This window comes from Pleurodeles waltl, chromosome 11 (assembly GCF_031143425.1).
Source record: "Pleurodeles waltl isolate 20211129_DDA chromosome 11, aPleWal1.hap1.20221129, whole genome shotgun sequence".
In the NCBI taxonomy this organism is placed as follows: domain Eukaryota; kingdom Metazoa; phylum Chordata; class Amphibia; order Caudata; family Salamandridae; genus Pleurodeles; species Pleurodeles waltl.
Genome location: NC_090450.1, coordinates 366,450,753 through 366,464,128, shown reverse-complemented (window position 1 = coordinate 366,464,128; position 13,376 = coordinate 366,450,753). Strand labels below are relative to the sequence as shown.

At 46.1% G+C, this 13,376-nt stretch overlaps 1 protein-coding gene across 3 annotated transcripts in view; it reads left to right on the top strand.

The window, feature by feature from the left end:
• The window catches only part of SLC25A36 (solute carrier family 25 member 36), a 1,333,693-nt gene that overhangs the window by 136,237 nt on the left and 1,184,080 nt on the right, over positions 1-13,376 (top strand). For all 3 annotated transcript variants that reach the window (XM_069213671.1, XM_069213670.1, XM_069213672.1), the window contains one exon: positions 1,492-1,662. In XM_069213671.1, the coding sequence (XP_069069772.1) occupies positions 1,492-1,662 (171 nt within the window). The remainder of the gene's footprint in view (positions 1-1,491; positions 1,663-13,376) is intronic.

Here is a 13,376-nt window from a genome sequence, read left to right as displayed (position 1 = left end):
TTGAATCCAATTTCCACGGATTGTCTGTTATATAGTTTTATCAGTAAAAATGCAAGTTAGTGGGAACGTTTTTGGCCCTTTCAGTTGAAAATGTGCTGTTTGTAAATGAGTGTGCTATTGCATCATGCTTTGGAATATATTTAATTCGTTTTTAAGCACGAACCGAGAAACATTCCTAGCCTTGCCCTGATGACAATGCTATTAGTGATCTAAGAAGCAGGACAAGGGTCATGTATTCCTTATATGTGGACCAGATACTAATTACCCATGGAGTAAACATTTAGTCTATTAAATCAAACAAGAGGTTTTGTACAGCAGAAATGCTGAACTCACATAATTGAAGGTACTCTCATATGTGATGATGTAGCAAAAGGCAGCTCTATAAAGCAAAATATTTGCCTAGGATCACAAAATTTTAGACCGTTTTACGGGTCAAGTACATTATAGTTAGGTCCAGTAGAATATTCAAGTCACTAGACTGGTAAGTCTGGTAACATTTTTCTAATGATTTTTTTGAGGCCTGGTGTAGAAAACTTTACCCTCCTGTATACCAGTAATCTGCCATCAATTGTCACTCTTCTCATTGCCTTGTAAGTGGGGCTCTGTTGCCTCCCCTTCTATGTGTGTGGCTAGCTTTGGATGCAACCTCAGTCCAGCAGGAACCTGTACTCTGTACATTCCCTTTGGGTAGAGTTGTAAAAATACAGTTGGCCAGAAAGCTATAGTAATGGTATGTGCATGGTAAAGAAATGCAGACCACATTAGGTTCAATTTATATTGTAGTTTTTGTTTATAGATCTTGCGTACAGATAGCTTTGACAATAGAACTGTTGTATCCAATATATGTAGTGTGTGCTTTTGATGTGCCCGCTCATAATTGCATGGATTTTTTGTCTGTCCCAATTCCCTGCTTCTGATTTGATGGCTTTCTTTCCTATCCCTGTTTGCTCCATTCGTAAAAAAACGCAGGTTTTGTTTGAATGAGATGTACCCTTCCACTACTGATGTCGGAATCTTCCATTACAGTTCATTAGGGACTGTTATTGCTCTCTCGCTCTCCTTCTTTCGGCTCTGCTTAAACCTCAGGCCCTCAGCTTACCTACCATTTCCAGACAGTGGCGGGCAGCCATCTTTAAATGACTTGTAAAAAGCTCCAAGATAGCTGCCCATGTATATGCATCTGCCCAGCATTACAGATATCTTGGGAAGCTTTTTGTTGTACTTTATGAAAAAACGCTAATAGGTGGCTGTCTGAGCGTGTAGACCCAACAGCCCATCTTAACAGTGTTTTTTACTAAACTAGAGTGAAATCAAAACAAGCGTTGACAAAGCCAATAGGTCTGCCCCACGTTCTCAAAAGGAAGACCTGTTGGCTTTGTCAATGCTTGTTTTAATAAGGTGCTTTTTTTATTCGTGACACAACTTAAAAATAAAATAAAAAAAAGAAATATAACACTTGACAGGTTCTAATTCTTTGTATTGTTTCTGCAGATGTGGAGGTACAGTTGGTGCAATTCTTACCTGTCCACTGGAAGTTGTGAAAACACGCCTGCAGTCTTCTGCCACAGCTGTCTGCATCTCTGAAATTCAGCTGAACACTTTAAATGGAACTAGTGTCAATCGAGTAACAAGGGCCTCCCCAGGACCTTTCCTTTGTTTAAAGTATGTACAAGCATTTTCATTTTGTAGTGGTGTCCATTAGCTCTGTGCCTTGCAGAACACAGAAAGACATAAAAAGTTAAATGTAAGATTTTCTGTTCTCTGAGGATGAGTTTGAGTCTACCATTGGGCTGCAAGGTTCCCATTATAAAGTTGATATTGGTAACAATTGTAGTTTTTGTAATCTTTTTTTTTTTTTTTTTTTTTTAAAGGTGTTCTCTTTATTTGTACCCGAAGCACAAAAAAGGCCCAAATGCTACTGACCTACATTTTATGGGAGGGAATTGCACACCTGCAAATCTGAGATAGAGTGGAGCTTGCTAATCAGCGGAGGTGCAGTTTGCTTGTAGGAATGGGAAATAATGTGCACCTAGTTTGTGTTAAACCAATTTCGGCACACACAAACAGCTTATTTGCAAGCTTTGCATCTGTGATTTTCATCCAGTTTTCCTGCTGCAAATTGCTTATGCAAACACTCTCAAATTGCAGAAAATGTAGTTTAGTTTATTCTGTTTTGGGTAGCATGCACCCAAATCTGGATGAAGTGGCCCGCTGCGATCCACGTTTCTGATGGATACTTCTAACTGCAGATTCCTCATCTTGTACATCTCCCCAGACTGTATCCGGAGAATTTTCTCAGTTCCTTTTTGCATCAATAGGTGGCGTCAGGCAGCTTGTAGTTCTGTCTGTCCCACCTAGAATGTAATGTCGGGGCCCTTACATTGAAACTATCTCTGCATGCTGACTCTGTTCTTTTCTTTCTGTCCCTTCTGATGCAGCTCCGGAGCTCGTTCTGTACAATTCTATCAAGCCTGACAAACTAATCTTGGTAGCTTACCCCCATGAGTTCGGTCTCTGGGCCCCAAACACGATTCAGTGTCATGCAACAAGTGCACAAAGATCAACAGGAAGGCCACCCAAGACCCCCAAAGCTAAGCTCTAATTTGCAGAAAACAAAGAAGTCATGGTGAAAGTCAAGGAAATGGACGCACTCTCACTCCCAAGGCAGTAAAGTCAGGTAAGTGTAAGAAGTCAAAGAAACATAAGAAGTTGAAGCACTACTCCCATAGCAAGGAGTTGCCCAATGGCAGGGGTATCTCCAAGCTGTGAACTATCTTTGTTGTCGGAACCTGTGTCGGCTCTAACCTGATGCTCCTAGACTTTCCTAGGCCGTTGGAGATGCTGAAACAGCTCCGCAAATTCAAGGCCATGGATAGAATATTTGGTATCTGACCAGATCCCTGTAGAGTGTCTTCGGGGACTAAAGGAGTTGAGCTGGTCCCCAGTTGGTTTACAGCTGGCGGATTAATCCTGGAGCAGACTGTGCCACTCGCCTCATCAAGGAGTCTCCCCTGGCGCTAGGCACTATGCCTAGCCCAATGCCATTTGTGTCACAAAAGGTGTCACCGCAACCCTGAATGCTGATGCCAACACCAACACTACTGTAGGGAGAGCTGAGGTCTCACCTACTCTGAAAACATCCCCATTCTGATACATTATCACACCAATGCGAAATGTCTGACATGGGTGATAATGATGAAAGTCATATCTGCGATGATTCAAACGTATATTTTGGCCTAGAGGCCACCAGTGGGCTTCATACATTCCCTGACACTGGTCTCCATTCGCCCACATCAGCTATTGCTACGGAGGAATCTGCCTCCTTTGCCATAATTATAAGTAGAGCAGCATAGGTCCTAGACCTTCACCTTCCAACTATCGAGGTAAAGACCAATGACCTCGCAGAGGTCCATCACCCAGGAAACACATCCGAGGAGCCTATCCTGCAGTTTAAAGAAGCTCTGACCTATACATTAGTGGGCACCTGGGCAAAGCCAGGCTCTTGCCCTCAGTTAATTGGCAGATCACAAGACTCCATAGGTCTGGTCCAGCGCGCACTGCCTTGCTCTTCCATCCCCCTACTACAGAGACACTTGTGGCACATGCCTCCACAAGTAGGCTAAACCCAAATGTGTTTCCGATCATCCCACCAGACAGTCGAAAGGCATGGAGGCATTTGCGAAAGGAATGTTATGTTCCACCATCCTTGCTTTCAAATTGGTAAACACAAGCTGCCTCCTGTGCAGGTATTTGCATTTGTTATGGGACTTGGTGGTGAACATCTTACCCTGTCCTTGATGACATTAGGATCAGTCTCCAACACCTTATTCAGGATTGCCAGGACACAGCAAAGTACTTTATTCGGTTAGGCCTGAACATTGACTGCTCAGGTAGGGCAGTCTGGACTAGTGTGGTCCCTCAAGGCCACACTTGGATTTTCTCCACAGGTTCTTTGTGTAATGTCCAACAGTCGTTTATGTACATGCCATTTAATGGTACATGTCTCTTCAGAGACAAGACCGGCTCGACCCTGGGAGTGTTTTAACAAGAGCAACACAATATCACTCTTAGTTTGGCACCGCGGTTACGATAGTTTCCCCAACAGTTTCACCCCTTTCAAGGAATCAGAAGGTGATTCCACCAGAGGCAGCACCAGACCTTGCCTCGGCAACAGCATGCCTCTCGAGCCTTTTAAGGCAGAGGCTGTTATCTGCACGTCAGCATCGAAGCCTCTAGGGGCTGCAGACTACCCCACTCTCCCTCAGCAGTTGCCAGAAAAACAGCTTTAATTTCCCCTCACTGGTGCACGATTGCCTGGTAGGAGGTGACATCCCCGTTCACCCCCATCCCCGCAGTGTAAGAGCACCATATCCGGTTAGTGGGTGCTCCTAATTGTCTAGGATGGTTGCTCCCTTCCATTTCTGACCAACCCCTCTGACAAGTCTCCTACACCACAATGCCTCCCAGAGGACAATTTGTCCATATTCGGCAGATAAATCAAGCTTTCTTGGCCATGGGAGACATAGAAAAGATGCCGGAATCAGAAAACTCCACTGATTCCTGTTATTTTCTGGTTCCAGAAATAAACTGAGGTCTCCACCCTGTGCTATGTCTTCATCCTCTAAATTCTTTTCAGTGGAAGGACAAGTTCAAAATGCTCACCCTGGCCCAAGATTTGTCTGCCCTGGATTCAGGAGACTATTTGGTGGGTTTTGGACTTGATGCTCTCTGCAGGGTCACCCCCAAACCTTTTGCCTTCACCCCTCTTGTTTTCTGAATCAGTGTTTTAGGACTGTAGGACAGGTTAGCAGTGGTAAAGTGTACAAGGTGCTGTAATGTCTCTGATGAACATGGTAAAATTGTCGTACGCTCGGTTGGCACGATGTATTTACTCAGAAGTCCTTAATAAAGCGGTACTACCTGTACCCAAAGCCTGTAAATGAAATGCTACTAGTGGGCATGCATCATTAATTGTGCCATTCACTTAAGTAGCCCTTTGAAAACTTCACCGAGGCTGCAATGGCAGGCCTGAGACGTTTTTAAACTATTGTTGGAAGGTGGTTTATTAGTAGGTGCAGGTAGGTACCTACAACTAGTAATAGCACACAATCACAAATAAGCTCACTTCAGTCAAGTCTCAATAAATTAATCCTTCCTTGACACTTGGTAGCTTGGCTGACAAGCAGTCAGGCTTAACTTAGGAGCCAGATGCGTATAGCAGTTTAATATCACCAAAACAGTAAATAAGTATGACACCCAACACAATTCAAATCCAACACCCAGGTAAAAAAATAGACAATATTTTTGTCTCTAAAATGACATCAAAATAACAAAAATCCAATAAACGAAACTGGAGATAGGAATTTTAAGATTAAATGCAAAAATGTTCTTTCTAGCGCCAAAAAGTGAAAAGCGCCAACCGCAGCTATCTTGTCATGCTGGACCGGGACAAAGTCAAAGTTTTAGGCCTACACCGATAGAGCTTGGGTCAGATACAACAAGTGGTTGGGGCCTTTCAAGTTTGTACCTTTGCACTTTAAGCACTTTTTTGGAGCTGTCATCCCCTCAAATCCAGCTCCTGTTTTTGTGATATGCTGGACTTGGTGTTTGCTGGTTTATTGCCTCTGTGCACTTTACTACTGCTGATCAGTGGTAAAGTGGAAGTGCTCTCTGTGTAAACAGTATATGTGATTGGTTTATCCATGATTTGCATATTTGATTTACTTGTAAGTCCCTAATAAAGTGCACTAAAGGTTCCCAGGGACTGTAAATCAAATGCTGCTAGTAGGCCTGCAGCACTGATTGTGACACCAACATGAGTAGCCCTGTTTGTCTCAGGCCTGCCACTTGGACCCACTTGCCAGACACAAACCTTTCATTTTTGTACATGTAAGGCACCCCTAAGCTGGCCCTAGGTAGCCCCATGGGCAGGGTGCAGTGTATTTAAAAGGTAGGACATGTACTGTTGTGTTTTACATGTCCTGAGAGTGAAATACTGCCAAATTCAGTTTTATCTATTGTTAGGTCTATCTCTCCCATAGGCTAACATGAGGACTTCCTTTAAATATCTTTTTAATGCAGTTTCTCATTGGGAGCAGATAGAGATTGTGAGTTTAGGGTCTCTGAACTCACAATTTAAAAATACATCTTTTGGTAGAGATGGTTTTTAGATTGTCAGTTTGAAAATGCCACTTTTAGAAAGTAGGCATTATCTTGCTTAACCATTCTGTGCCTCAGCCTGTGGAATCCATGTCTGGGTCAGACTGACAGTTGGGTATTTTGTGAATTCCCTCTACACAGTGGCATATAAGGAGCTGAGGTGTCCTGCATGTCTTGATGAGTCTCTTGGGCTAGAGTGGGGAGGGAGGAGCTAACACCTGCACCTGAAAGGGCCGTGCCGGTCATCATACAGTGCAGTCTCCAACCACCTGGAGTGTGTCTGGAGCCAGGCCAGGGCAAGGCAGGATCTGGTGGAAGGAGTGTGGCGCTAACTACAAGTTCACTACTCCTTACTACTCCCAAAGTAACGAGTTGGTTGAGAGATTCAACTGAACCCTGAAAGGCATGATTGGGGGTCTGTTAGACTCCATAAAGCGTAAGTTTGGCGCCTGTTGCCATGCTTTCTCTTTACTTACAGGGTAGTACCAGAGAAAGGGGTTGGCTTTAGCCCCTTTGAGCTGTTGTATGGACACCCTGTGAGGTCCCCTGAGTCTGCTGAAAGAAGGCTGGGAGCAAGCTCTTAGGAAGTTACCCCAGGATGTATTTAGTTACATACTGGCCTTCATAAAACAGACTGCCCGCTTGAGGAAGCTCACTCAGGAGAACCTAGAGGCAAGCCAGGAGGACATGAAACACTGGTACGACCTGAATACCACTCTGGTTCAGTTTCAGCCTGGCCAGAAAGTGTGGGTCATGGCCCCAGTAGAGCCCTGTGCTCTACAGGACAAGTGGACAGGGCCATTTGAGGTAAAGGAGTGCAAGAGTGATGTCATCTACTTGGTGAGGGTCCTACATGTGATATGCCTCAAACCCCACTTTGAGTGGTCTGAGTTAACCATGCTTCTGGCTACAGATGATGGGGTGGAAGAGGGGAGTGAATCTCTCCCTGGACTCCTGTCTGTCAGGGAGCAGGATGGGTCAGTAGAAAGCGTAATCCTCTCCCTTTCTCTGACTCTAGAGCAACGGAGTGACTGTCGCCAGTTACTGGGACTATTTTCAACTCTGTTCTCACTCACTCCAGGTGTCACCCATCTATGCACGCATGATGTGGACACTGGGGTCAGCCTGCCTGTGAAACACAAAGTTTACAGGTTAGCTGACAGAGTGAAGGTCAGCATCAAGGATGATGTATTGAAGATGTTAGCTTTAGAGAAATCAGAACACTCCAGCAGCCCTTGGTCCAGCCCAGTGGTTTTGGTGCCTAAGGCTACTGCACCTGGTGCCACACCTGAACTTTGGTTTTGTGTGGATTAATGGGGGCTGAATTCAGTCTCCAAGACTGACACCCACCCCATTTCCAGAGCTGATGAGCTCATTGATCGGTTAGGAGCTGCCAAGTTCCTCAGCACGTTTGATTTAACGTCTGGGTACTGGCAGATTGCCTTAACTGATGGGGCCAAGAATAGGTCGGCGTTCTCCATGCCAGAGGGGCACTCGCAGTTGTGGGTTATGCCCTTTGGGTTGAGAAATGCCCCTCCCACCTTCCAGAGGTTGGACAATCAGGTCCTGGCTGGGCTTGAGAACTTCAGTGCTGCCTGCCTTGACAACATTGCTGCTTTCAGATCCATTTGGGAGGACCACTTGCATAACCTGTGTGAAGTGTTGAAGGCGCTTCAAGCCTCTCTATCAAGGCCTGTAAGTGCCAGATAGGGCAGGGGTCAGTGGTATACTTGGGACACCAGATAGGAAACAGCCTGGTATGGCTCCTACAACCCAAGATAGATGCCATTTGGGCTTGGGCACCCCCAAGACCCAGACCAAGGTGAGAGCCTTCTTAGGCCTCACTGGTTACTACGTGAGATTTGTCAAGGGATATGGCACCATTGTTGCTCTCATGGCAGAGCTGACTTCCCAGAAGCAGCCTAGACAGGTGATCTGGATTGAGGTGTACCAAAATGTGTTTGGCACCATGAAGGAGGCTATGTGCACAGCACCTGTGCTGCTGGCCCCTGACATCTCCAAGGAGTTTGTGGTTGTTAGCAATGGGGTTTCTGGTTGGCTAGGGTATGCACCTAAACCAGGCAGAACCCACCCACTCTAGTCGGGCGAGGGAGTTACACACCCAAGATAACCCCTGCTCATCACCTTGGTAGCTTGGCACGAGCAATCGGCCTATCCCAGAGGCAATGTGTAAAGCCATTGCGCAACACTTACAGCCCATGTGATGCACTATCCCCACCTCAAAGGAAACACACCAAGTTATATAAAAATAAACTGTATTGTACACAACGTTATTAGTCCAAGCACAACATGTAAGTAATACCCTGCTAGCCAAGCAGTTGTCGGAACATTACACAGTACTATTACTCTACAATCGCCAGCAGTAGTCACATAAAATATATAGGTGACTGGTTATCCTGCAACATTAGCATTAGTCAGGTAAACATTACTAAAATAATGCACATGTCATAATAACATCATAAGTGCCCATAAAGGAACATCAGAGAATACATGGCAAGTCATGAATGTACACTGTAGCACTCACATTGCGCAAATCACCATAACATCAGGGTTGCACATATCATGAAAACATGTCACCAACAAGGCAGAAACAGTATCACGAGATGCACAGTAAGAATTACCGTGCACAAATGTCCCTAAAACATCAGGAATGCCCATAAAAATGAAGCATTCCCGCCCTGTTTACAGGCCAAATCCCTGTGGCCCCATAAAGGGGGCTCCAGCTCTCCTTTTGCGCTAAAGGAAGCCCAAAACCGGCTTTGCCGGGACATAACCTCTGTTGAGGTTTTCCTCCCGTCCAGCAAGCGGCCTCAGGGGACCACGCCTCTTCTTGAGTGCACTATCGGCGTTGTGGGTCCTGGGTTGGCCCAGAAAGCAGGAGGGTCCTCTGATGAGGTCTCCCTCCCTCCTGGGCTGCTCCTACACACTCGCCCGCACCCGATCTGGTGCGCAAGTGTATTGTCAATCCCTGGGCAGCAGTGGTGATTCTGGCCAAAGTTGGTGCCTGCTGGTGCCTTGGGGGTACTCTCCTCAGCGAGCCTTGCCCTAGGGACACACCGCAAGGAGTGTGCTCGCTCCAGTCTTTGTCCTTCCGTGCACGGGGGCACACCACAAAGCACATTTTGGACGCACTTAATCCTTCTGACCCGCCTGGGTTGTGGCGGTGATTTCTCCGCCGAGGAGACGCGGAGAGCGTTCCAATGCGCAAAAACAGATAGTTAAGCGCTTCTCACGTGCTATGCTCCATTATAGGAGCATTCATACATGGCGCTGTCCTTGCGCTGGAAGCAAGGAGTTGCAGGGGGGCAGGGGCCACACCACCTAGCCCCTGGAGACACCCGTAGAAGTACAGGGCAGCAGGGCCCAACAAGCACGCCATCACAAGGGGTTTGCAGTCAGGCAGCTCCTCCTAGTGACCCAGCAGATCAGGGTCTGCACAACAGCAGCAGTCCAAGGCGGTTCCTGGTGAGTCCCTTCAGCAGCTTTCTGTGTCTCTTCTTGTTTCAAGGTGTCTCTGTAACATGGGGAAAAACCCCTGTACTTATACTCTGTTTTGCACATGCTTGCAAAGAGGGAGAGAAGAGGTTCCAACGAGTTACAACTGGTTCTTGGAGTGTCCCATTTCTCCTCCAGCACAGGCTCCAGGCATCAGTTGGGGGTAAACGAGTTCTTTGTGTGTGGCCAGGGCACAGCCTTTACAAATGCAGGTGTGCCCCGCCTCCCCTTTTCTCAGCCCAGGAAGACCATTCAGTGTGCAGATGCATCTCTGTGACACCTCCACCCTCCCCGTGTACAGGCTGTCTGAAAAGTATGCACAAAGCCCAACTGTCACTCTGCCCCAGACGTGGATTGGAGTCAAGCTGCAAAACACCAGTCATAAGCACAGAGAAATGCTCATTTTCTAGAAGTGGCATTTCTATAATGGTAATCAAAAATCCACCTACACCAGCAAGCTGCATTTCTTGCTACCATTACAATCGTACCAAACAGGCCTATGTTACCCATCATAGATCAGACAATACCCCTAGACATAAGATGCAATCCTATCAGTAAAGCTGGACTCACAGCAGTGAGAAACCAAATAGGCTGTTTGTCACTACCAGGACAGGCCACACAACCAGCCACATGTCCTGCCTTCTACATACATAGGCCTCTGCCCATAGGGCTTAGCTAGGGCATACCTTAGGAGTGACTTACATGTTGTAAAAGGGGAGTTCCAGGCCTGACAAATAAATTTAGATGCCAGGTCCCTGTGGCAGTAAACCGCGCTGAGACAGGTATGAAAGGCTACTTCTGTGGGTGACACAAGCAGCGCTGCAGGCCCACTAGTAGCATTTAATTTACAGGCCCTGGGTATAGGAATACCACTGTACAAGGGGCTCACAGGTAAATCGAATGTGCCAATTACCTGTAAGCCAATCATACAAACTTTAGAAGTGAGAGCACTGCACTTTAGAACTGATCAGCAGCGATAATGTGCTTAGAGTCCTAGAGCCAACAGCAGAGGTCATTAGGAGGAAGGAGGCAAAGTTTAGGGGACGACCCTTCAAAAAGGGCCAGGTCCAACAGTGTTACAGACAGATGCTTCAGAGCATGTTGTGGTAGCGGTACTCTCACAGCTGAACGAAGAGGGCCTAGACCAACCTGCAGTCTTCCTTAACAGGAGACTACTCCCCAGGGAACAGAAGTGGAGTGCAATAGAAAGGAAAGGAAAAGGGAAGCTTTTGCTGTGTTCTGGGCACTGAAGAAGCTAAGACCCTACTTGTTTGGGTCTCACTTCAGTGTTCAGACCGACCACAGGCCCCTCAGGTGGTTAATGCAGATGAGGTGTGAGAACCCAACACTGTTGAGGTGGTCCATTTCCCTACAGGGGATGGACTTTACGGTGGAACACTATCCTGGCACAGAACACACTAACGCTGATGGTCTGTCCAGGTTCTTTCGCCTTAGTGAGAACTCCCAAGGGTTGGCTACTTTGCCCTACTCTCAGCTGGAGGGGACACGTGTTAGACCTGGCATCTTTTGGCGTGTTTTGCCTGTCTTTTTGCCTTCTGACCTCCTGTTTTTGTGGTATGCTGGGCTCTGTTTTTGCTGGTTTATTGTCTCTGCACACTTCATCACTGCTGATCAGTGCTAAAGTGCAAGTGCTCTCTGTATAAATTGTATTGGTGATTGGTTTATCCATGATTGCCATATTTGATTTACTAGTAACTCCCTAAGGCCCAGGGCCTGTAAATCAAATGCTACTAGTAGGCTTGCAGCACTGATTGTGCCACCCACATGAGTAGCCCTGTAACCATATCTCAGGCCTGCCACTGCAGTGTCTGTGTGGGCAGTCTTGCACTATCAGTTCGACCTGGATAGTGTGCCCAAATGTGCCATACTTTGAGAGTGAGAGATAACAACCTAGTCCTGTTCTTCCAATTTAATCACTAACCACGATATAGTAATTAGGCATTAGAGACACCTCTTTAATATTAGGGCCTTTTATCCTGCAAGGGATTCATGAGAGAACCAATCAGACCTGACCTCCTGTATCCACCAACTAATAGGATCATTCCAAGATTTGGAATAGATGCCTCACCCACTTCATAGTGGCATGCTTCATCATCGTCTGTCTATCCACACCCTGGTAAGATGATACTAAATACCTCTCAGAATGCCCCAAGAATGTCTCTTTAATTATGGGGTCCAAAGGTATGACTAAAAGCATGGAGGAGCAGACTAGGTTATGTGTGGCCTAGAATCCTTGATGAATGTTTGACCACAGGACCACGCCATCCTCTGACATGCATGAGGCATGGATAACCCAACAATAGCGTACTCGAAAAATTGAAATCACCCTGAAGAAACAGGTGAGAGCAATAGGCCTCACGGGTGTGCATGACACTAGTAACAGTAAGCAGGGAAGTTTTACTTAGCCCTGAAAAAGGCCCCAAGACATTTTTGGGCGCTTTAAGTGGGCTGAAACATGTTTGCGAAAAATAGTAGACCCTTAGGAGACTAAGAAAATAGCTTTTACTCATACCTTTGACCTCGTAATTAAAGAGAAATTCTTGGGGCATTCAGAGAGGTATTTTCAATATTATTGATACAGATCCGTGCTAGTATTCAGCTAATTTTTATCTCTGAACTCCCAAGAATCCTTGGTTGTGTCTGCCCCAGCAGTATCATCTTACCAGAATGTGGATAGATAGCCGATGATGAAGCATGCCACTATTAAGTCGGTGAGGCGTGTATTCCAAATCTTGAAATTATCTTAGCTGGTGAGTACAAGAGGTTAGGGCTGATTGGTGAATCCTTTGCAGGATAAAAGGTCCTAATATTAAAGAGGTGTCCCTAAAGCCAGGTGTACCCACTGGCCAGGCCCAAACCTTCCTTTTTTGTACATGTAAGGCACCCCTAAAATAGGCCCTAGGTAGCCCCATGGGCAGGGTGCAGTGTACTTAAAAGGTAGGACATATACTGTTGTGTTTTACATGTCCTGATGATGAAATACTGCCAAATTCAGTTTTCACTATTGTAAGGCCTATCTCTCCCATAGGTTAACATGGGGACTGCCTATAAATATCTTTTAAGTGCGATTTCCAATTGGGGGCAGATAGGGATCTGGAGTTTGGGGTCTTTGAACTCAAAATTAAAAAAAATATACATCTTTTGGTAGAGTTGGTTTTTAGTTTTAGTTTGGCTGTTTGAAAATGCCATTTTTAGAAAGTGGGCATTTTCTTGCTTAACTATTTTGTGCCTCTGCCTGCCAGGTGAATCCACATCTGGGTCAGACTGACAGTTGGGCTGTTTGTGAATTCCCTCTACACAGTGACACATAGGGAGCTGAGGTGTGTCCTGCATATCTTGATGAGTCTATTGGGCTAGAGTGGGAGGGAGGAGCTGACACCTTCATCTGAAAGGGCTGTGTCTGTCCTTATACAATGCAGTCTCCAACCCCCTTGAGTGTGGCTGGAGCCAGGCCTAGGCTAGGCAGGATCTTGTGAACAACAAAGACTTTCCTTTGAAGTTTGCCTACTTCAAAGGCAGAAATGAGTATAAGTAGTAGACCCAAAACCCCAGACCTTTAGAACACTTGTGGATCAAGAGGAACCTCTGCCAAGGAGAAGGGCTGAAGGAGGAGTAATGCCCTTTTGCTGTGTGTACTTTACTGGGTTGGCCTGCAGTTGCTGCTTCTGCCTTAAAGAGGA